The following is a 24859-nucleotide window of genomic DNA, read 5'->3' as shown; positions in this document are numbered from 1 at the left end:
CAACATCTACAACAGTGACTTCATGGCAGTATTAGTTCATATTGATGATGATTAAAACATGATTCCACCACTTTGTCTTTGTAATGTTTGCTTGATGTCGGCCTCAACTCAGGAAATGTCTTTTTTGAATTGTGTTTTTGGTGTTCAGGACTTCATGCCGTTTGGCTTAGTCATTAACTTCCACTCAATATAAGAACGTCTGCTTGATCAATATTCCCAGTTTTTTCAATGAAACACATTCATCTCTGAGCCTCTCTCTCTCTCTCTCTGCTGCACGGTCTTTATTAGTCTCTCTCATCATTTGATTTTCCCTCTCGTCTCAGTTTCTCATTAGCACTGCTGCCCTGTTGGCTCCTTACCTTGTCTGCCCCCCCACCACCCCACCCCCCTCTTTGAAAACCTACAGAGCCTCTTTTCTTCTCCTTTGCTCTATTCAGCCCCGTTCAACACCTCTCATACACAATGTGTCAGATGTACGAAAGTAATGGGGAGCAGGAGACATCCAATTAAAAGCACAATGCATTATTATTTCACAGCTCCCCCCTACCTCCTCCAAACCCCCCTACCCTCCTCTGTCGTCTTCTGAAGCCCTTCAGATTATATAACAGCTCAGTGTCACCGGAACCAGACTGTGGAGGACAAGGGGGTCTTTGCCAATGATGCAGCTCGGCTAAACTCTGGACTTTCCCCATGCAGCAAGCCAACTACCCCTCACTCCTCTGCTCCTCCTCCTTTCCTCTCTCTTTGCCATATCCACCCACCCACCCACCCACCAGCCCACCCTCTCTCTGCCTTCCTAACACACACACACACACGCGCGCGCGCGTGCATACACTCCATCACGAATGCACAGGGATTGCAGCAACAGCAGCGGCACAGCGAGATGGAGATCTCCGCCGCGCGTGTGAGCGCCTGTTCCCGGTGAGTGCAGGGGACAGGGAGCGGGTGCGTGTGAGTGATGCTTGAACAGGGAGAAGAGGGTAGAAAGGGGGGTTGATATCAGTGAGGACCCAAATGAGACTCCAAAGGCAATGTCTTTCCGCTTTGACCCCCCCCCACACACACACACACACACACACACACAGACACTCATCTCGATAACCCGAATCTTTGCCTGATGTGGCACAACTACTCCAGCTGTCAGCGCGCCGGCTGCCTCCCTGTCGGTCCTCCCGCAGCCAGTGAGAGCTGCTCCGGCGGCTGGACCGTACGCCGGCACCCGGTGAATACATGGATGAGCACGGGCTCGACCGGGGATCTGCGCTTTCCTTTGCGTCCTTTGCACCTCTGATCTGTTTCTCAAGGTAATAGTTTCTGCTTGGCTTCGGGGAGTTGCGCACACGTTTTAAAGGCAGTGCAAAAAAAGAGTGGCAGATGAATGAAGTCTGCCTGTCACAATATTAATTGAATCAAAGTGCAGAAATTGTGATCAAATGCTTCTTCGTTTTCTTCTTTAGTGCTGCTTGAATGAATTAGATATTTAGATCAGGGATGGAGCATTTTGGCATCCAAGCATTGAAAGGTTAAATGTAAAAACAGGAATCCACGTCAAGGTTTTCCTCAACGATTGAAAATGGAGATGAATGGTGATGTAATTTGACTTTTATTCATTCACTCATTAGAGTGTCTTTGCAGGCTTTGCCAGACATGCAGTATTTATCTGATGATGCAGAGGCTGATTGTGGAGATCTGTGCTGGATAATGAAGAATATTGATGTGCACTCGATCATAGACTATTGTATATTATGCTGTATTAGACAGCTGGAACGTCATTCGTTTATTGGAAAACACCCATCTTATTAAGTGGCGCATACTATATGACAAATTTGAATTTGTTGGGGACGTGCTCCTCTAATTTCATAGAAAGTGTATTCAGACTTATCATGACTAATGACATGTGTGAGCTGGGAAGCTCTAGGGTACTGCATCACCCAGAGCTGCACTTAAATGTGCTCTCATTCGTTGCCTCCTGGCTCCACCCCCACCTCCCCTCTCTGTGTCTCCGTCCCTCTCTTTTATACGTGTCTTTCCTTAACTACTGAATTGACTGGATACAGAAAGGGAACAGCACCAAGGGGGTCATTTCTAAATCATCTTCCTCATGTGACATGTGACATAGATGACCACGGCTCAACCCCCTGGTTAATCAATGCAGGCTGATGCACAACAGAACAGCCCGCACTAGCAGGACAGCGTATGATCTAGGGAGGAGGAAGACACACAATGTCCTTCTTCATATCAGCCTCTCCAAACTTACTCTTCCCAGGGATCTGTTTCACAGCCCCCCCCCCCCCCCTGCCATGCACCGCAACAAAAAGTGCTGATGAATCTTTTAAGCCGATGTCATGAAGCAAACTTTCACAGGTGGTGGATGGATGCAGATAGCCTTGGAACACTGTTGAAATAAGATGGTGTGTCCACATATGAGTATTTCGTGTGTGTGTGTGTGTGTGTGTGTGTGACTGTGGACATTTTAAAAAAAAATGTAAGAAAAGAGAATATAGAAATGAGGGACCAAAGGGGCTTACATTGTCACTACACCATAAGCCTAATAGTGTATTTAGAAAATGAATACTACAGTGGAGAAAGTGTGCGAGCCGAAACCTCTGCGTGTGCGTCAATTGCACATGACGCACACACAACCTCATAGGTTGGACAAAAGGCAGCAATCTCGTCCTTTCCCATCCTGCTTAGTTGGTGCAATGTCACACTCTGTAATGTATGCGAATAACAAGAAGAAGGAAAAAAAAGATCCCTCATACAAAATGAATACATTGCACAGCAACGGTGAATACAGTGGAGCGCATGGGGGCTGCTGAGCTCAGCATCAAACCATTTGCCTTGTGACGGACACTTGTCTTAGCAGATTTTAGCAGAAGACGATGAGCTGTAGCGATGACGAGCACCCTGTGTTGATGCCCTCAGTCCGTCTCGATGGTTCAGTGGAGGTTACAATGTTAGAGGCCAATTACTCAGCCCTTAATGAGAGTGGCTAGACAGTGTTATCCCATGTAGATATCCTACAGATGCTCATCAGCTATTATTCTGTTGATGAAGACCGTGGAGGTTGTGAGGCGATCAAGGCAAAGCCGCCTCTTTCTCTCTGTTTTTATGATGGGGCGTACATCATGAGTCAGCAGTGTTGAAAGGCTGCTATTGCCTATTGGAAGAAGGACCCAACCTCCTTATTAACATTCTTTACTAACAACCACGTTCCTCCAGCACTACGGTCATATCAAAAACAATCAGAATACTATAGCGAAAGGTGCTTCCCCCCCCCGCCCCCCCCGTGCTGCATTTTAACATGATGAACTGAAGGGCAATTGGAACAGACAACGTGGTCTGCCACTGTACATAAGGAGATTTCAGAGGATTACTTTTGCAATTTTAGAGTCAATGCATTATTCATAATCCTTTTGGATAGCTGAGGCCAAATCAGGGGAGGACCTCGGGGTCATTAGCAGAGATCCAGCTTGCATCGAGAAGAGGAGGAGATCGAAGATGTTGAGGGCGAAGGAGATTCTCGCTCATCCGCCTGAATGCATTCATGCGCCGCGTCGCTCCCGCCGCATGTGTGTATCTGACTTCCAACAAAACCTCATTCAAGAGCTCTTCTTGATTCCCTTTGTGTGAATTACCATTTAGCTGCTTTACATGCCTCACGTGGCTGAATAAGAAATCGCACGCGCTTGGAGGAGACTTCCTGCAGATGTGATTACCTTTTCAGTGGCGTGAGATTGGTTATTTCTCAGTGCGAAAAAGAAGGATCGCTTGGAACAAATTTATTTTCCCAGAACCGCTTCTAACAAACATCTTTCTAACTCAAATCAAAGTGCATCCTAAGCTATGTTTCAGAACAAATACCCCCCCCCCTCCCACCACACTTAAAAAAATCCAGCTGTTTCAAATCCCAAAACAACTGCACGTAAATGTGTGACACAGCATTTGATATTGTTTTGTGTGCTTCCCTGTTTGTCGTCTGGCACTGAATGCATTGCAGCGAATAAGCGAGAAGCTGCTGGCATGCCGTGTTTCTCCACCATGAAACCCTGTTGCCTCCAAATATATTTTCCATTTGATCAACATTTTGAGCTGAGCTGAAGGTTTGGTTACGGAGGACACTCTGCAAGGTCTAACACATGGCAGGGACTCTCGAGAAATACAACCTCATGCTTTTTATTATCCGTGTGTGTGTGTGGGGGGAGGGGGGGGGGGACACATACTCCGCGAGCTGCAGAAACAAAAAACACACGCACACACATGCAAGTGCCCATATGATTTTAACACAATTTTCCCATCTTCAGAAGTATTTATCACACCGAGTTACTCGCTCTTGTGTAAGAACTTTTACCCGATTGGTCTTTACATCACCGAGGCTCACCGTGCACTGACGATGTAGATTAACTGCACATCAGAAATGAACCTTAACCTCATCTCCACAAGTGTTTCCTTTTACTAATTCAATCGTAAAAACTGAAAGTAAGCTCAAGTTTAAATTTCCCCACCAGATCAGTGGCATGATTTACAACATCTCTGAATGAAAAAACGGGATTACTGTCAGAGGAGCAGTGACACCATGAAAAGCTCGCTGTTGTGTGGTAATGAATGATTCATTGGAGTTTATTTATGGCACGCTGTCTTGTCATCTAAAAAGGATTAACCAGTGCTTTATGATTTCCTCTCAACCGTTCAACCACATTCAGATTTGCTCGTGCTGCATGATATATGTTCATGTTTCATCACAGGTGAGACAAAACGTTGCAATATGTCACACTTGTTGTATTGTGAATGTCATTTTTAGTGGCTTTACGTGATCAAAACAGGTTGTGAATTAACACTTTTTGGAGATTTCCCCATTTTTTCTCCCCTCAAGATGCTCTAATTAAACAGTTGTAACAGTGAGCCATAAACATTTAACGTCCACGGTTCAACTCAGTCAGTCAACTCAAGTGAAACCAATTTATTTTGTGATCGCTGAGTATATACAGACTTTGTAATTGGTGTCTAAGCTGTGACCTCGTCACTCCGCCGTGCACAGCGGAGATTGAGGGGTGAAGATAATACATTTCCCCAAAGGGAGTTTAAACAGAGCCCACAGGTGGAGACGGGTGGAGGACTCCATCCCCAGCTGTTAATTAGAGTCTAATATGTGTGGGCCTTAGAAGCTGTGTGGTCATTTTCTCTGCCGGGAGTATCAGACCACAAAGGGAATATATTACATCCCAAACACCTTTGACTAGTCGGCCAATGAAACACCACCTATTGTGTCAATCATTCTATTTTAACGCAAATGAATGCAAATAAAGATAGCTTATATCTTATAGCTTATATCTTATAGCTTATATCTTGTGAAATTTGATATAGCATGAACGTAAGTGTTGGGATACACAGGAAACTCAAAGTCGTTAATGAATGCACCGGTGTATATCAGCAAGGTCACAGTGTGTTTAAATCACTTAAGCTCGTGTTACCCTGTCTATAGTGATCCAATAGGAGACCCTCCAATAGTAACATGAGCTGGGGGGGAAATAAACCACAAAACCAATTAAGCCCAAAACAATTTAAGCTGAAACATGGGCATTGCTATTTCAAAACAATCTAAATCACTAAATAAATGAGTTTTAATCCATTTGTTAAACCAACGCTAAAAGAAAATATAGCAATGGGCAGCTTTGGAAGGCCCATAGTTTAATAAAATAGCCATGCATGCGGACATCTCCGGAACCACATTAAGTCACATTAAACATGTTAGAATGACAAACTGTATTAAAGAAAGTTTTCACAATATCAGAACCCCGTGTCAGGTTTACATTACATTACATTACATGTCATTTGGCTGACACTTTTATCCAAAGCTACTTACAATAAGTGCATTTCAATCATAGAGATACAAACTCACAAGAGCAAGAAACAACAAAGTGCAATTTCATCAAATAAGCCAATTTACTTGCTATAGATAAGAGCCATTATAAATACAATTTATGTGCTACAATTTGTTAGTGTTTTTAGTCGAGGTGCAGTCCGAAGAGGTGTGTCTTTAGTTTGCGGCGGAAGATACAAAGACTCTCTGCCGTCTTGATGTCAGAGAGCTTGTTCCACCATTTCAGCACCAGGACAGCGCCAAGAGTTGCGATGTTGCCGAGTGTTTTGCTCTCAGTGAGGGAGGAACAAGCAGCTTGGCAGAAGCAGAGCGGAGTGTGCGGCTTGGGATGCAGGGTTTTGTTTTTCCGATGCCCTAAACTGAGTTCTTGGATGGTGTGGAAGGCCGTGTTGATTACCCTTTTGAGAATAACTTTGTATTAAAAGCAACTGTGGGAGTCAAAGACAACCAAAACAACGCAAAATATCGCCATATGTTTGAATCCTCGATTTTTATATTGGACCATCATAGATTGTGTATTTTATAAAAGTTTCCTGGTCATCGCTTCTCTCCCCAGGCTTATTTGTTACAGAATATCATTGCTCTGATCTACATATTCTTTCAAACCCACATTATATGACAGAGTTACCCTCTTTTCTCTTTTACCTTTTTCAGGAAATATGGTGAGCAAAGAAGACAGTAAATTCGTCCTCTCAATTTCAGATGAATCCGATTCAGATACCGGCCTATCACACAACCTTGATGCGCAGTCTGGACCCATATCAGGCAAGCAGCAGGTGAAGCAGAGGAACAAGGCCTTACAGGTGCGTTTTAAGGATATTCGTGAAGCTCAGAATGAGCATCGAGGTAAACGCTCCAGATCCATTTCCTGCAAAGTGACACAGAGAAAGTACATGACCATGCCGGCTAGACGCTCCATTCCAAACGTGACGAAGAGTACGGGCGTCCAGACCTCGCCTGACCTCACCAAGCGATACAAGACTTTCCCTTTTGAGAGGAAAAAGGGACATACGTTTAAACACACTGCATTGGTGGAAGATTATAAAAGACAAAACAATGGTTTTTTGAGCGACATAAAAACTGAAGGAGAGGACGGACGACCCATCGGGGACACCTCCGAGTGCCAAGGGGAGATCGTGGGCCAGACAACCGCACTGCTTCACCACTCCCGTGGCAGCAGTGACGCGGAGGATTTGCTTTCCGGCGCCAACTGCGTGGACGAACCCTCTTGTCCGGAGTCTTCGCAGCTCAAAGAGCGTCGTCCAGGCAGCCCCGCGTCCAAGAAGGAGACAGATCGCCAGGTTTGTGGGACCGGGACCAAACACAAAGGATTACCCAAAGAAGACACGGACGGCGGCGTTTCTTCTAAACGCCAGCTGGCTGACTCGGAGCCACCACCCGGCAAGTCAAAGGGTACGGGCCCCGTCGCGTGGAACTCTTTGGCGGAGGTGGAGCCCGCAGGAAGCCCCTCCGCCAGCTGCAAGCGGAAAAAGGGCGCGCAGCCGGGCGAGCAGCAGTCGCAGACGCTTCCCCACAGCGCCAAGTGCTCGGCGCAGCCCCGAGGGCAGTGTCGAGCGAGGCACGCGTCGGCCTCCTCCAAACTCCAGCAAACGCTCGGCGGGGACCAAGGCTTTCCTCCAAGGGAGGCGGGAGCCGCGGGCATGAGGAGCAGCCAGCAGATAATGCCCATATCTGGAGACAAGGATATCAAAGTACAGCTGCAGGCCATGGAAAACCTCATCAGCTCGAGCCAGGAGACCATCAAAGTCCTACTTGGAGTCATCCAGGAGCTGGAGAAAGGTGAAGCGCAGAGAGAGGGGTGAGTAGGCTTTTCTCTGCAGACTTTGATGCATGCAGACCAAACATACAGTGTGCAGTATGTATGTATGCGTGCGGTTGCTTTGGCCATGATTTCTTTGTGCTAAATCAACCACTTCTACTCTCTGGGAGGGGATGCAAGCAGTCAACTCTTTGTAAACTCTTACATGAGATTATTTCGACTGTTTCGTTTGAACGAGAGACAAATCATGTCAATAATGCATAATCTCAAATGAAAAACAGCCGGTGGCAAGTATGATTAAATTTCAATCAGCAAATTGGTCTTTGAACTGTGACAGTTGATTTGGCCTGTGATGTCCCTTCTATTTACATTTACATTCAGGCATTAGTAATTTATAACCTGTATGTTTGTCTGACTGCTGAGGTTTCTTCCCTCTTCAGATGTATTTGTTTCAGATAAATATTTGACTAATTAACTAAAGTGCAATTGTATTATGAGCCTTTGCAATGGTGTCCTGATCTACAAGAATAAAACTTTGGCTGTAAACAACATACATGGTGGTTTAACAAGACAAAGTGTCTACATCCAGGCCAGAGACTCTGTGAACTGAATCATTGAGAGCATGTTAGCACATCAGAGTGCTAACATGCTCTCAAGGACAAACCTAACAAGTTGAAAAGGTATAATGTTCCCCATCTTAGTTTAGTGCCTGTTTACAGGTGTGGCCTAAACTATGAAGAATTGGAGAAAGAAACGCTAACCTCGCGATGGCCCTAGGCAAAGGTCAGGGGATCACATATTGCTACTTGCTATCTTGTGTTTACCATTCAAGGGACCTGTAGTAGTAGTAGTAGTAGGGATGGGCCCATCTGGCTTTGTGTAAAGGCCAATACGGACCATTGATCCTTCAATGTATGGAGAAATCCACTTATTTCATGTGAAAGGCAACATCAGGCTTGACAATCTTTATTAAGTACTCAAACCATGTCCACAGGCAGACTGCTAGTGCACTAGCTACTGCAAGAATCAATGTATTGCAAATCTAAAACCCACAGCAAGACAAAGCAAATTGTATGTCTTCCATATCCAGGGGAGAGGGAGGCACCCCAGTGCGGCTCGGTGGATGTTGGTTGTAAAGGCCCAATTAGTGCAGCCTCATGACACTTTGCCTTTCATCTCCACAAAACCTTGCCGGCTGTGATGCTCCCCCTGTGTAGTTCTCTTTCTTAGTTATTAGAGAGGCGCAGTTACATGACGTAAAGCATGCGCTCCACACTGCGTTCGTTGCTGCGTGTGTGAAGCATCAGATAGCCATCTTTAAGACCACACTTTGACCTGAGTCCAGTGAACGGGTGTTCTCTCCGTTAACTAACGGCAAAGCAGTGGACACATTGAGCCTCATGCAAGAAGCAATCCTACGAGCAGACTCAGTGGCACAAGTGTTTTTTTCAGGGGAAACTTGCCACTTTAATTATTTATTTATTTTTCTCTTTGGTATGAACACAATTTGCATGTTATACGGCCAGTGATGTGTTCCTGTGTGTGTTTTTATGGCTAACTTGCGTCATTTGGATTAGAGTGTCACATCCTTGGAAGAGAGCGTGACTTTTCACATGCAGATTCATCCAAGTGGGTTCCCTGGGAACCGTCCTCTATTGCAATGCCTTATATAATGGCACTTCTTATTTTGTAAGTGACTTCCCCTTGAGACTTCCTCATCAATCGCCTTGCTGTGGATAGACCTTATGTTGAGGTATTTTCGTGTGGAATTATTTCCGCTTTATTTCGGTGGCAGAACGACCCTCAGGTATCAAGGCATTAACAGCTTATTTTTGTCCCATTGCTTGGCTCCAGCACGCCCAATATTCCTGCTGCTGACGGCATTCAAAAAAAGTTTATATTTACCTTTCATGTCACTCGTTCTTGGCCTTTTCATGGACAAATGAGACAGGAATACTTCTGGTGGTGGTAATCATGCTAATTTAAAATTCCCATTCGAGCACATGTGGCATTCATCATGTGTACGATGGTCATTTAGACACAAGTTGAACTTGATCTGTAGTGGCAATCAAAATACAAGCCTTCATTATTTCAACATCACAATTCCTTGTTTTTACCGTTGTCCGTCACACGGCCAGCTGTGGGTAGACGCTGTGAGTGTCACTTGATGATGTGTGATGTCACTGATGATAATCAATTACAGCATAACTGAATATATCTTAAAACCATGAACAGCTTGAATGGATTACATCATCTATGGTGTCCAAGGTTATTCGTTCCAAGTGGTTCTGTCATACCGGGAGGTCAAGCTAGGGTTTGTGTCCGGTTGTCACGTCTATTGTTGAACATCCTGTTTTATTTTGGTGGTTAATTCTCCTCTCGTTTCAGGTGCCTTGCCCTTCCTCATGTGTCCCCTGTTGATTGTCTTCCCTGATTCCTAATTGTGTCCACCTGTTCCCCCACCTCCCTCATGGATACTTATAGTCTGCGTCTCCCTTTGTCCTGTGCCAGTGTGTCTTGCATGTTGCATGTATTCGCACCAGCATCACAGCTACCACGGTGACTTTTCGTTTGAAACCCTACCAGTTGTGAGTATTGTTTATTGGAATAAATCCTAATAAGTCAGCCTTCTCTGCGTCCTTGTCCTTCCCTCTTGCTACGGGCGTGACAGTACACACTGGCCAGCATGGACTTGGCAGAGAAGGACCAATTGACTGCGGCGCTGCGCACTCAGGCCTCTCGGCTGATGCAGCAAGAGGATTTGGTGGCTGGATTGGACCGAGGAGTCAGAGGTTTGGCGCATGACCAGGAGGAGTTTAAAACCACCATGACTGCGCAGGTGGGACTCCTCAGCTCCCAGATGGAGCAAATTCTCGCCCTCCTCTCCAGAAGCCCAGTTCCTGCGTCCAAGCCATCCCCGCCTCCCCCGGACCCCCCTGCCGAGGCCACTCATGTGGATGCTGGGGCCAGGCTGGCACCTCCGGATCGGTACGACGGAACCTTCGGAAAGAGTAGGTCTTTCCTCACGGAATGCGAAGTACATTTTGAACATTCCCCTCGCCACTTTCCCACAGAACGTTCAAAGGTTGCATTCATCATGTCGCACCTCACGGGGAGAGCGAAGGCGTGGGCCACCGCGGAGTGGGCCAGGAACTCCGCCACCTGTGCGTCACCCAGGCAGTTTGCCGACGCTCTGAAGCTCGTCTTCGACCCAGGGGCGACCGACCGGGAGAGGGCGCGGGAGCTCAGCGAAATACGACAGGGAGGAGAGTCGGTGTGTGACTACGCCATTCGTTTTCGCACCATGGCGGCAGATAGTGGCTGGAACAACGCAGCGCTCTACGACGTGTTTTTGAAGGGGCTCACTGACCAGATCCAGGACCTCATGGTCCCACTGGACCTCCCCCTCGACCTCGACTCACTCATCGCCCTTGCCATCCGCACGGACAACCGGTTGCGGGAACGGAGGCGGCAGCGAGGAAATAGGGGGACACGGCCGGCACCTGACTCATCGACTGCTGGCTGGCTCGTCAACACCCATCGGCCTCCCTCGGAGCGGCGGGCCCGGGTTCCCGGGGAAGGGGACGAGGAGCCCATGCAGTTAGGGGGAGCCCGGCTCTCTCGAGAGGAGCGGGAGCGACGTTACCGGGAGGGTTTGTGTTTCTACTGTGGCGAGCGTGGTCATCTCGCCCTTTCCTGCCCCGGTAGGGGTAATCAATCGGTGAGTTCAATTCCAGGAATTACTCTCACCCCACGACGACTTACCACAGTGATAATGAGACATCACAGTAAGGGCCGTGAGTTGGGAGTGTTGATTGACTCTGGGGCAGACGAGAGCCTGATTGACTGGGGTCTAGTTAGGAGTATGGGTATTCGAGTTAACCCATTGAACAAGCCTGTGAAGGCGAGCGCGCTAAACGGGAACTCGTTGTTCACCATAACTCATGTCACCGAACCAGTCGAAATCCGCATCGCCAATCACTGGGAGCACATACGGTTATACCCAATTCACTCTCCCTTGCATCATCTTATTCTTGGGTTCCCGTGGCTAACTCTCCATAATCGCCATATAGACTGGCGCACCGGGGATATTCGTGAGTGGGGAGGGGAGGGGTGCAGGTCCCAGTGTCGGGAGTCACAGCCCCAAGAGATAACCTCCACGTTTAACCGTGTCCACACTCACTTTGTTACAGAATCCCAGACTACAGATCTGACCAAGGTGCCGGAGTGTTACCACCATCTCGCGGAGGCATTCAGCAAGGCCAAAGCAACAGCCCTACCACCTCATCGGCCGTTTGATTGCGCCATCGACCTTCTGCCAGGTTCCACCATCCCGAAGGGCCGGCTCTATTCTGTTTCGGGGCCCGAGAGACAAGCTATGAAGGACTACATTGAGTCATCCCTGGCGGCAGGTCTGATCCGGCCTTCCTCATCCCCAGCAGGGTCGGGTTTCTTCTTCGTGGGGAAGAAGGATGGCACCCTGCGTCCCTGCATTGACTACAGCCCGCTTAACGCAATCACCATCAAGAATCGGTACCCCCTCCCCCTAATGAATACGGTATTTGACCAGCTCCAAAATGCGCAGGTCTTCACGAAGCTAGACTTGCGCAACACTTACCATCTGGTTCGCATTAGGGAAGGGGACGAATGGAAGACAGGATTCAACACACCCACGGGACATTATGAGTATTTAGTCATGCCCTTCGGCCTCACGAACGCTCCTGCCGTTTTCCAAGCTATGATTAATGACGTGCTGAGAGATTTCCTAGATCAATTTGTGTACGTGTATATTGACGACATTCTGATTTATTCACCTGACCTAGACACACATAGGAAGCAGGTCGAACTTGTTCTACAGCGCCTTCTGGACAATGGGCTATATGTCAAGGCGGAAAAGAGCGAGTTTCATGCCGACACTGTCTCCTTCCTGGGCTTTATTGTAGCCCCTGGAAAGGTGCAGATGGATCCGGCTAAGCGCGGTAGCCGAGTGGCCAACACCTGATAACCGCAAGAAGTTGCAGCAATTCCTCGGTTTTGCGAACTTTTACAGGCGGTTTATCAGGGGCTTTAGCGCAACAGCAGCTCCGCTTCATGCTCTAACTCCTCCGCAGGTGCCGTTCCGCTGGTCTACCGATGCAGACGCAGCCTTCCGAGAGCTCAAACGGCGTTTTACCACAGCCCCCATCCTCACACTCCCCGACCCGGCCCGTCAGTTTGTGGTGGAGGTGGATGCCTCCGGGGAGGGGATCGGAGCCATCCTCTCCCAGCGAGCTGAAGGGGACAAGAAGCTTCACCCCTGTGCCTTTTTGTCCCGTCGATTGACGTCGGCAGAGCGAAATTACGACGTGGGGGATCGGGAACTACTGGCAGTAAAAGCGGCACTGGAAGAATGGCGGCACTGGCTCGAGGGGGCGCAGCACCCGTTCTTGGTTTGGACGGATCATAAAAACCTACAGTACATTAAGAAGTGCAAACGGCTAAATTCTCGGCAAGCTCGCTGGTCGTTGTTTTTTAACCGTTTTGATTTCTCCTTATCCTACAGACCAGGGTCAAAGAACACCAAGGCTGATGCCCTGTCTCGTCTGTTCAGCCCTGAGTCGGTGGCCAGGGCACCTGAACCCATCCTTCCGCTAAGCTGTGTGGTTGGAGCGGTGACCTGGCCTATAGAATCCAAGGTGAAGCAGGCCAACGGTGAGACCCCTCCACCTCAGGGGTGCCCAGAGAGTCGCCTGTTTGTCCCTGTGGATTTACGCCCCCAGGTGATTCACTGGGCTCACTCGTCCTTGCTCACCTGCCATCCGGGCGTACGTCGAACCATGTTCGCCATCGCACAGAGGTTCTGGTGGCCCGCTATGGAGCCGGAGGTCCGGGAGTACGTGGAGGCATGCTCCGTCTGCGCCAGGAGCAAGAACTCCTCCAGAGCCCAGGCCGGCTTGCTTCAGCCGCTGCCCATTCCGTCCCGGCCATGGGCCGAGATCTCAGTGGACTTTGTCACGGGGCTCCCGACATCCAATGGTAACACCACAATCCTGACAGTTGTGGATAGATTCTCCAAAATGGTGCATTACATAGCCTTACCTAAGTTGCCGTCAGCAAAAGAGGCGGCAGAAGTAATGATGAACAATGTTTTTAAGATTCACGGATTCCCCAGGGACATTGTGTCGGATCGGGGGCCCCAATTTGTTTCCAGGTTCTGGAAGGAGTTTTGCAAGCTCATCGGAGCCACGGCGAGCCTTACATCAGGGTACCACCCTGAGGCTAATGGCCAGACGGAGCGCCTCAACCAACAGCTGGAAACCGGCCTCCGGTGCCTGGTGGCGCAGTGCCCGGCCTCCTGGAGTAAACACCTGACATGGGTCGAGTTCGCCCATAACACCCTTCCCTCCTCCGCCACGGGTATGTCCCCCTTCCAATGTGTGTTCGGTTACCAACCCCCCGTTTTCCCAGCGTCCGAGCCAGAGGTGTCTGTGCCCTCTGCTTATGCCCTAGTCCGCCGCTGCCGCCGCATCTGGGCAGCAGCTCGCCAGACGCTGATCAGGCAGGGGGACAGGGTCAAGAGGGCAGCCGACCGCAGACGGAGACCGGCCCCGGTTTATCAGCCCGGCCAGAGGGTGTGGCTTGCGGCCAAGGAACTTCCCCTGCAGGTGGAGTCACGCAAGCTGGCTCCGCGTTTCGTCGGGCCATTCCCGGTGTCAAAAGTTATTAATCCAGCAGCTGTCCGCCTCCGCCTGCCCCGGTCCCTTCGGGTGCATCCCACTTTCCACGTGAGCAAAATCAAGCCAGTCAAGGAAAGCAAAATGGTACCGAACCTCAAGCCACCCCCGCCCCCTCGAATGATCGACGGGGGACCGGTCTATACCCGGTAAAGAGACTCTTGGCAGTACGGAAGCGGGGCCGAGGCAGACAGTACCTCGTTGACTGGGAGGGATATGGCCCGGAGGAACGACAGTGGGTCGCACCGAGCCTCATTATGGACTCCGATCTCATTCGAGATTTTCATAGAGACCACGCGGACATTCCACGGCCGCCTGGAATTCGACCTTAAGGGGGGGGCACTGTCATACCGGGAGGTCAAGCTAGGGTTTGTGTCCGGTTGTCATGTCTATTGTTGAACATCCTGTTTTATTTTGGTGGTTAATTCTCCTCTCGTTTCAGGTGCCTTGCCCTTCCTCATGTGTCCCCTGTTGATTGTCTTCCCTGATTCCTAATTGTGTCCACCTGTTCCCCCACCTCCCTCATGGATACTTATAGTCTGCGTCTCCCTTTGTCCTGTGCCAGTGTGTCTTGCATGTTGCATGTATTCGCACCAGCATCACAGCTACCACGGTGACTTTTCGTTTGAAACCCTACCAGTTGTGAGTATTGTTTATTGGAATAAATCCTAATAAGTCAGCCTTCTCTGCGTCCTTGTCCTTCCCTCTTGCTACGGGCGTGACAGGTTCTCAGATAAGATTAAACACTTTTAAACAGACTACTCATCATTTTTTGTGATAACAACGGCACATAGTTGAATACCTTTTTGAAAGGATGTGTGTTGCATGACGGCTCTTTTAAACTGCATTGATTAAACAGCCATAATACTACTGTTACACGATTGTATTGATATATAAAGGTCGCTGCTCGTGAAAGTCATGTTTGATAGTTTAAGATGACACGCAAATCCTGAATATAAAGCAGGCCCCATATGAATGTAGTCTTTGATCACAGGTTATAAGTAAAAAAACAAAAAAAGATGCAGCACTCGGGCAGAGCAGTTACCACGTGTGGAGGGTGGGGATGGGGGGGGGGGCAGTAAAAGCAGAATGACGAGGGCAGGACATATCCCAGGACAGCTGACGTGGGCAGACAACACAGCAGTTAATCCGTGCCAAAAAAAAAAAAAAAACAGTCCGGTTAGGAAATGAAAACCGGAGGTTTAGAAGGTCCAGAAGATAAAACATCTTTTAAATCTTTGTGGCAGTCTGTGCTTGGCGTCACTTCTCAGGGCTTCATGGGCGTTTCGCCCTGAAAGACAAAATAGGACTTGGTTTCCACACACTAGGATTTTGAATTTAGGTTAATGCGCTTTGATTATTAGAGCGTAGCTCTTTAAATTACCAAGACGTACAAGAACCTCCAGCAGCACAGCAGGACTGTGCGCCGAGTCCCTGCAGTGAGTTACTGTTCCTGCTCGCAGCGGCTTGGAGACACTTCATTTGGGAACAGGGCAGGATGGATGAACTTGTTGACCTTGAGCTCTCATCAGCGTCTTCGATCCACGCGCTGTTCTATCCCCCCCCCTTTCGCCGGATGAGGTCACCTCTGGTGTCACGCTGAGCGCCCCTCCCCCCCTACGCATGACATCACCACAGCGTGATGGGCTGCTTTGACGGTGAATAACACAAACCTCCCTTCTCCCTTCATCCCCGGACCAATGCAGTCGTGACTTATCGCGTGCAGTAACCTGTAGGGCAAATAACAACATGCAGACCTGCATGTTTATTTAAACTGGAATAAGGAAATATGCAAAAAGCGTTCCAACAAAGCCTTTGCTGGTTAAATGTGTCATCATGTGTCATTTTTAACTTGTGTATGCATATATCTTCCTCGTGCCCGAAAGATGGCTTACGTTGTTTCTTTTTTTTTGTGGACGTCTTTCGACATGACAAATTGCAAGTCTTCTAAAGTAAAGACAAACAGGCCCTTGGGACTGTGTTCCTATGCAAATAAACAGAGCCGATGCAATTTGTCTCGCTGATTTTTTTTTATTTTTTATATCCTTGACGTTCATCATGTCTGTGGCAAATTGAGTTAGATGGGAGGTAAAAAAAAAAAGCAAAAAGATATAAAGCACAAAGGAAAGGTATTGATTTTTCACAACACACAATTCATGCAGCATTTAGTTGCCATTACTTTCTATTGCCCACAGAACAGAGACGCAGCACGCGTTTCATAAGTATGTCGTAGCACAGCGAGGTAATCCTGTTATGTAAAATCAGGCGAGTCTGCACACTTGATTAACCAGATCTGAGAGAACTGCAGGATCGGAGCCCCCCCGCTGCATTTTCAACTGTTGGGAATAAACAAACAATGAGTAAAAAAAAAAACAAGTTGAACTGATTTTTTTCCCTGATAGCTGACGCCCACAGGTGTTGAAAAGTGGAAGCTCAAGCCTGTCACTGGAGATCACAGGTATCTTTCTCGTCTCTTTGTTCACAGGCTCACCTACCGAACAGGACAAGACACGGCAAATTGTGACACTTGTCGAAACAGCGCATGCATCATTTACAGGTGGGCCCTCCTTTACGCATTCATTGATACCTGTGTCATTAATGCTGCATGGAATGCTTTTCTTTTTGGGGCTTCAGTGTGAAAGGAAGATGCCCACATGAGGTGTTTGGGGCGGTGATGCTTTTTTTGGGGGCAAGAAATGCATGATGGAGATAAATGGATCGCACTGAGTTCAAAAAGGTAAATATCAAATGTCGGATGATGAATCAGAGAAATGATCGTTGGGGGATTTGAGAAGAAGAGCTCATAGACGCAGCTCCTGGCAGTACTATTTAGGTTTTTCTCTACAGTACAATGGATGATAAAAATTGATTATTCTGCGGATGTGTGTGGCTGTAATGAATAAGTAATCATACAGCAGTAGGGAGTGAATTAGATGGGACAGAGGAATAAGTGGAACCTGTTATGAAGAATGAGGATCTAGAAAACTCTCCTGTCCCAAAGAAAAAATATTTTCTCTTTTCTAAAAAAAAAGAATGTGGTTTTTTACTCTCTGGATTTCTGTCAAAAATAAACAGGGGTGTTTGTGATGTCATGAGTTGCACAAAGGCTCGGAGGCAGTTGGGAATTCCCATAAAGCTTCATCCTGTCAGTTGTCACTTCACTCCAAAAGCTTCTACTGCTGAAAACGATTGTTACCTTGTTCTTTAAAACAGGAAACGGAGGAAGCGAATTTGGAAAATACTCTGCAGAATATAAACGTTGTACAGCGGTACTGCTTGGTTGGTTTCAGATGGGCGGGAATGAAAGTAGCTTTTTATAACCGAGACTTGAACTTGACAACTGGACCAAAACCGTTGGTTTTAACAGCAATACAGTGAAATTCATGATTTAAAAATGAATGTCAGATATTTTTTTTAAAGTCTGTTCTTATAGTTGAGTCATGTGACACTTAACCGAGGACATTTTGTGCAAAGCAAAGAATACCGCCCCTTCCTCCACACCGCTTTTCAGAATTTCTGCTTTATTTCACATCTTCTACAAAACGCCTCCTTCTTCTCTACCCCAACGAGGACATTGTCAGGCTGACCCAGATTGTGGTGTGAAAACCATACTGGGACTTGAAAGCAGGGTGCTCATTTTGTATCAGATACAGCGGGACGAGAAAGAAACGGCCCTCACGGATTTGCTGTTCTGCAAGCATTGCACGTTGAGTCGGGCCATAAGTGTCATCCAGTGATAGTTTGAATTTTCTCAACAGAAGGAACAAAACTGCCTTTGACATGTTTGAACTTATTCTTAACACCCCCCCCCCAAAAATAAAATTTGTTTTTATTATCATACGCCAAAGCTCCGTGTATGAGCGAAATGACGGCCACGGGGGGCCTCATCACTTGCACCCGGCACCATAACATCCACACACATACAATCTAATGTTTGTTTTAACTTTTATTTTTGTCTCTACTCAGATGACGCTCAAGAAAAATGTTTCTAATTTCAGGGTCCTGTAATATTGTCTAATTTCTTTTGTTAAAGCGCATTGATTATTCAAATAATCAAATAACGAACATGCAACTACTCATAATCAAGTACTCATCCTAGTAAGCCTTAGGGGGGGGAAAAGTTAGAGCGATTTAAAATAACAAATATTCTCAGGTGAGCCCATTGACTTCCCAATAAACCTCACATAAAGGCTTTCCCTGATCTGTGCCACAGACCAAGATCTACTGGATATGAGAACATATCATGGTTTGGGTTGAAATAAGAATGTTTGTAATTGTAACGAATCTGCCGTGAGCTTTTGCAAATCCCACTCAAATTAAGTCCATCGCCACAAAACAGGAAACAAAGAGGTCTTCATTTGCGACAGTTTTTTATTAAATCTGGCTTACACGATATAGAACGTGAAGAAGCCTCATTAGAGAGGAAAATGAAACAATTGTTCCATTGAGGTTACCTCAGGAAAAATCCAGTATACAGAAAAAAGACATAATGATGCTGCAAAGTCCGACACCACCACCACCTGTCACAGGGTACAATCCATTCTCCCCCCCCCAGACAAACACACTGACTTTATAAGAGGTGGCCAGCACCATGGAAACAAAAAAGGGGGAGACAACACACATTTTCACGCCAGTAACGACACAAACCCACAAATGAACACAATACATTTAACTAAATTTAGAGCCATGGATAAACTTTAGTCAATGCAAAAATTATATTAGAGAAAATCACCTTGATCAGGACATCACATTTCCCCTCTAGTACATCACAGTTGGTACAGTCCAATTTCCTTTAGACATCCCATAAAGCAGATCTACTTCCTGTTGGAACCTCTTTGTCAGCCAGCTGGTCCATTCCCCCATCACACCAGGTACTAAACATTTCAAGTTATCTTAACTTCAAAAAGGGACTTTAACAATTGTGCTATGTTTTTACATATCACATTAGACAAATTGAAATTTTTACTGGTTTGAATGTTTAAACATTACACCTTACAATGACAAAGATTTTAAACCAAACCCATATAATAATGTCCCTTTATTAATGCAAAGATCTAAAAGATTTGGGGCTTAAATCCTGACCATCACATGTTTGTTTATTACATTAATCACAAGTTAAGTATAATGTATAAAGTATAATCTATTTAACCTGTTTTTATCCATCCCACACCTCCTCCTTATGAGGACAGTTTCTCTTCTGATGATCTAACAATAACAGTATTCCACTCAATAGATACTTCAAACCTTGTGTGCTTACTGCCTGGTGAAGCCTCTCATGAGATTACCTCAGGTTGTTAAAACAGGTGGTTCACCTAAAAAATAGAATGAATCTGTTCACCTACTACTTCATCCAACGTGAAGATGTGAAAATAAATCAAATCAAAGTGAATTTAGTGAATGAAATCCCATTTCTTACAAACAAATTTAGGATAATTCTTACAGTAGATGATCAGATTTTGTAAGTGTACTGGGAGAACAATGATGAAATGAAGTTTTTTTTCTATGCTTTTCATTTTGAAGGTTTAACAGCAGAACAGATGTGTAAGAACATTTCTAACTCAATACCCTGGTAGCAGCGGGTGAAGGGTGTCATCTGTCATGTGTCTTTGACCTCTTGTTCAATCATTCCTTGCTGTTGATACATTTCGGCTTCAGGGCGCATTCGTGGTTCCGTCTAACTGAGAAAACAAACATTATAGATGGAACTGCAGCATCGTGCGTACGACAGAAGCAATACGCCCACTGTCCAAGATGAGTTTCCCCTTTTTTTCGACCCCGCTGATCCTATCTTGCGCCGACTGTGTGCGTCGGTGAAGCGGCTCGGCTTAATTAACAACCTACGAGCGCTTTCTGACGGCCAACAAACTGCCCCCCAGTCTGCTGTCAGTAAACCAAAGCATGTGGTAAGGTAATGAAATCCCACTGAAGACACACTCGGCGGACTACTAATAATGTGCAAGATTATCTTTTCATCTGTGCCCCGTTTCATTAAATGTTGTTTATTTCGGATCACAGTTGGCTTATAAGTCAGCGACTAGAGCGGAGTCTCTTGGCAAGCGAGGCAGCGCACTGTCACAGTCCTATTTCTGCCCAAGCAATTATCATAAATATCCTAAATTCTGCAAAAAGCGATTTTTACTTATTCTTTAGCAACACAAACCTTACCAAGACCCAACGATGGTTTTAGAAAGAGAAATAAAAAAACATGACGTCATTGTTTACCTGTGCTCTTGATTTCAGATTTCAACCATATACAACATCAGAATCGGTTATTTATACTGAATTACTCATAATCATAAGTAATTTTAGTAAGCTATCGATACAGAAAGTTAAACTACTTTGGGACGACACAGTTACCCCCTTGACGTTTGACGAGGAAGATTAGCAGCCCCCCCGGGATGTAGCACTTCATTTTTTACAGCAGTCAGCATCTCCGGTACGTTCGATAAATTCAAGACTTGAGTAGTTGCTGAGCTCCGGTGGTCAATCTTTAGGTCTTATCGAGACTTCGGCTAAGCCCTGACAGCCTCTACCCCCACACTCCTCTCCAGTCACGTCACGGCAACAGATAGAGCGAACATTTGGCCGGTCAAGAGAAGGATAGAAAGGCCGAATGTACCATATATTAAGAGAATAGCTATAGAGGCACAAAGAGGGGGGAAAAGGGGGATTCCACAGGGACCACACTACAAAAGGAAGATACGTCTGCCCCATATCTCTGGTGACTTCTACTTATGCAGATTGTTTCAGGCTTTACTTTGTAAATGAGAAATTGCATGTTGGCCCTAATTTTGGCATGTTAGACAGCTCTGAAAGCCATGCAATATGCATGAGGCCCTGCTGGCATCGCCAAGGAGAAAAGATCAGTCAGGGGCACAGAGCCGAGCGGTGGCATATTCAAAATGCTTCATCGTGACAGCGGAGAATATAAAATGTTAAAATAGTTAAATTAACACACAAACGGCCTAATACTTGGCCTAAGGGGTCGGATCAATAAAATCACTCGGATGGATTTCTTAGCAGTATAGTTTAGTTTGCAGAAATGCCGTATTTTCTTTCATGAAATCGGTAAACAAACAATACAAGAATGCTTTGGAAGTCTACTCATAGTTTCCCATACAAACCGGGTAAATTAACCTGATAATATCTTAAACCAACTAAATGGGCACCCTCATGAATTGAAAAATTACTTGTAGTAGTATCTGAAGCCAGTTTGAAATATCCGTCCACCAATTAAACCATGAGTACACAGCAGGAAGCCCGGTTTAACAAAGATACTCGCATCACAGCCCTCAAGGACTTTATTTCTATTTTGTGTGCTGCGTTGAAAGAAAACTAGCTTTTTAATCAAAGCCTAGTTGTTTCCAATTTGGAACTAACAATGACTTTGAAAAACCGTTAAGTTCAGGGAAAAGCAATATGATGAGAATCAAGGAGCTAATTAGCGCTTGCATCCCGCGCTGCGATGGTGGAGCTGTTTTTCTTTTGGTGAACAATCAAGTGAAGACTATTCTGTTTTGTTCTCATTAACGAATTTGGGTGTTTCTTGTGCATCAAATTGGGAGGATGTGTAATAGACGATAACAAATGGCTTTTTATATTTGGTATACATGACCGGCATCTGCATCTGATCAACATGACCTGCTGGTTAACTGGTTAGTGGAGGAAATAACTGTCGGGCCTGTCACGGTTCTGAAGATGTGACATTACACCGGGGCCTGAACCACTCACCTCTTCAGGTGGAGATTTTCAACTTTCAACTTCAACAAATGGAATTTTACCCGAGGAGAAATTTCACTTGAGTGCCTGCAGCAGAAATCACAGGAAGGAAAAAGCAGCGAGCAGGTGCACAGCGCCAAAGGAATAGAGCACGCCGTGCTAAGAGGCCATCTCACCGCGGCGTGAATCCCTCCCAGGCACAACAGCCATTGAGCGGGGGGGCTCGGCACGCCGCGACCACAGGCAAACAAACGGCTAAAGAGATGATTCATCTGCTTTTGCTCAATGTCCCAGAAAAGCCTTCCCCCGTCTCCGGGGGCTGCTTCAACCTGCTTCTGCTTGTGGTCTTGAGTCTTTTGGTTTGCTGAGGGCCCTGCGTGGTGCAGCGCTGCCCCTCGGCCTCCCGTCCCCCCCCCCACAGCGTGCAGCGATGGCGGAGATCTCGCGGAATGTGATTAATTGCTTAATGATTGCCAGGGCTGTGGGTTGCGTCGCATTCTCGTGCTTTTCCGTCAAGTCGACGTTCTTTGGGCAGCAGTGGTAAATTTAAAATTGTCTTTCTAGTATAAAACAAAAGATGCAAATAGAGGTAAAGGCTGGTGGAAAGGAAATAATTGATATGAATAAGAGATGTGTGCCTCACTTACCGCTGGGAGAAAAAAAAGCAGCTTATATCAAGATAAAGGCTTCGGTGTAATTTAAAAAAAGCGGTGTTTACATGGAAATATGGAAAAAGCACCCAAGAACAAACGAAGGAAGCAATAGCTAAATGAGGTTTTGTTGTGATACAGCCACACAGGGGTTGAAAGTACGTTTTAACATCAATAATGAGGCGTTTCATGCGGCCCAAGACTCTTGCACATATTCTGACTTTCATGTAATCGAGCATTGATTCTTTGTAAGTCCCCCGCCTGCCAAAATTCTGTCCAGCCCTCCATGCGTCCCCCCCCCCTCCCCCGCCCCCCCTGAAGGCTTTAATAGAGCTCTGTTCTTAACTGACACTTATCTTAAGGGTGAGGACAGTTCCCGGGACTCATTGTCACTTTTGAGTACAGCATATCCTTCAGCCAACTAATTGCACTGCCCATCAAAACGCTTTTCCCTCTCAGGCCAACTTTGTGGCCTTTTTAACGTCTGTTTTGTGCGCCGGGCAGACAACCCCCGGAGATCACACGTTTGACCTTCACGCGTCAGGTGTCATCTCCCCTTTAGCAGCTTCACTCCCCCGCCACCTTTAATCCTTTGCAGTTTGAATGACAGAAATGAGCTTCATGGCTCACAGGATGCAGTGCGTCGACGTGGCGTCGGCATTGATGGAAACGAGTTGATGAAAAATGGCCCAAAGCAAAAAAAGCCACGGGACGTGTTCGTATCAGGTGCTGTTTGTTGAAGAGGCTCACAACTCAGATGATTTAATTCTTCCTTTTTTTTCCCACTTAGATGGAACCACAATTTATTGCATACCCCAAGAATAAATACACTAACAGGTCACTGCAAATCAATAGCAACAGAGTGAAAAGAGATGGTGTGTAATAATATATGTATCCCTTGCCTGAATACAGGCAGTTAATCAGGGGGGTGCTGAGCCTCTCAGCGGTTTCATTTGGATGGGATTAAGCCCTACATTTATTCTCAGCCCTGGGAGATTTAATCGGAGAGAGAGAGAGAGAGAGAGAGAGAGAGAGTTAAACTACTACCAAATCAGACGATGACCAGCCCGGGATTACGATATGGAGGTCTGATGTCAGGGAGCAACCTACATTTTGGCTTTTTATGTAGATAACTATAATCTATGAAGGAAAAATCCTCTGCCTGCATCCATTAAAAATACACAGCTGAAAAATGCAAGGTCTATTACTCGGCGGGCGGGGGGGGGAGTCTCTAAAATGTGGATATGTGCCGCTAGTGATATGTGCTGCCAGGGTGTCTGTCCGTCCAAGACTCCATCCGGAAATCAGTGGACTTCACATATTTAAAAATAAATGGAGAGAGAGAGCGAGAAAAGTTTGGACACACATTTTACTGGTACTGTACATCAATAAATACTGAACTGACGTCATGAGAAATGATCTAAAGCTCTGCCTCTCTCCGCTTGTGTTGCAGTGTCGAGCTGGACTTCAAGCTGCAGGAGGACAAGCTACTGCCCCTGATGAAGAGACTTTGCCCCCCGGACAGCCAGCAATGCCCCGCTCTCCCTTACCCTAATGAAGTATTCACATCCACCCCCAAACGCAAAGCCAAGACAGAGTCCAAAAAGCACGCGCGCTGGAAACTCTGGTTCCTTTGACTGAAACGTGAACGCCTCGGAGCAGCCGCGTTTTTTTTGAAGGGCAAATGAATAACCCTGAGGTTTCTCCCCTCCCTCCCCCCCCCCCCCCCCCAAATGGATGAGGGAATATTCAGAGGCGGTGGTCAACACATGAGGATGGATAACGACAGAAACCGGTTCATTGGGGGGGTACTTAGTTGAGACTGCACATTAATTCAGCTTGGTACAGGAGAGACGAAAAAAAACAAACATTTTAGAGTTCGTCAAACCCTTTTCTGGCTCGTTGGTTTGAAGAGGACGAACGCACAGCTGTGGAAACTAGGTGAGCATTGGGACACTCGTATGTATATATATATATATATATATATGATATGATCGATATATTATTTTTTAATGCAGCTCAGGGTTTGTATGTATGACTTTTTGTCTTGTCCCCCTTTAGAGCATATTGCTTGGCAACAAGAGGACGCGGCGTGCGAGGGGCCTGTTGTGAGTGA

At 46.5% G+C, this 24859-nt stretch overlaps 1 protein-coding gene across 2 annotated transcripts; it reads left to right on the top strand.

The window, feature by feature from the left end:
* The first annotated feature begins 796 nt into the window (after nt 1-796).
* insyn2ab (inhibitory synaptic factor 2Ab) lies at nt 797-24449 on the top strand. 2 transcript variants are annotated; one of them, XM_037466460.2, is made up of 4 exons: nt 797-921; nt 6536-7700; nt 16860-16931; nt 24197-24449. In XM_037466460.2, exons 2-4 carry the CDS (start codon nt 6541-6543, stop codon nt 24378-24380), a joined length of 1416 nt encoding a protein of 471 aa, XP_037322357.2. In that variant the 5' UTR covers nt 797-921; nt 6536-6540; the 3' UTR covers nt 24381-24449. The 2 variants fall into 2 exon arrangements, with proteins under 2 accessions (XP_037322357.2, XP_037322358.2); XM_037466461.2 differs by lacking the exon at nt 797-921 and adding an exon at nt 1115-1304.
* Nucleotides 24450-24859: the final 410 nt, after the last annotated feature.

This window comes from Pungitius pungitius, chromosome 13, assembly GCF_949316345.1.
Source record: "Pungitius pungitius chromosome 13, fPunPun2.1, whole genome shotgun sequence".
NCBI lineage: Eukaryota > Metazoa > Chordata > Actinopteri > Perciformes > Gasterosteidae > Pungitius > Pungitius pungitius.
Note: the sequence above shows the minus strand (reverse complement) of the source record. Positions and strands in the feature narration are given on the sequence as shown.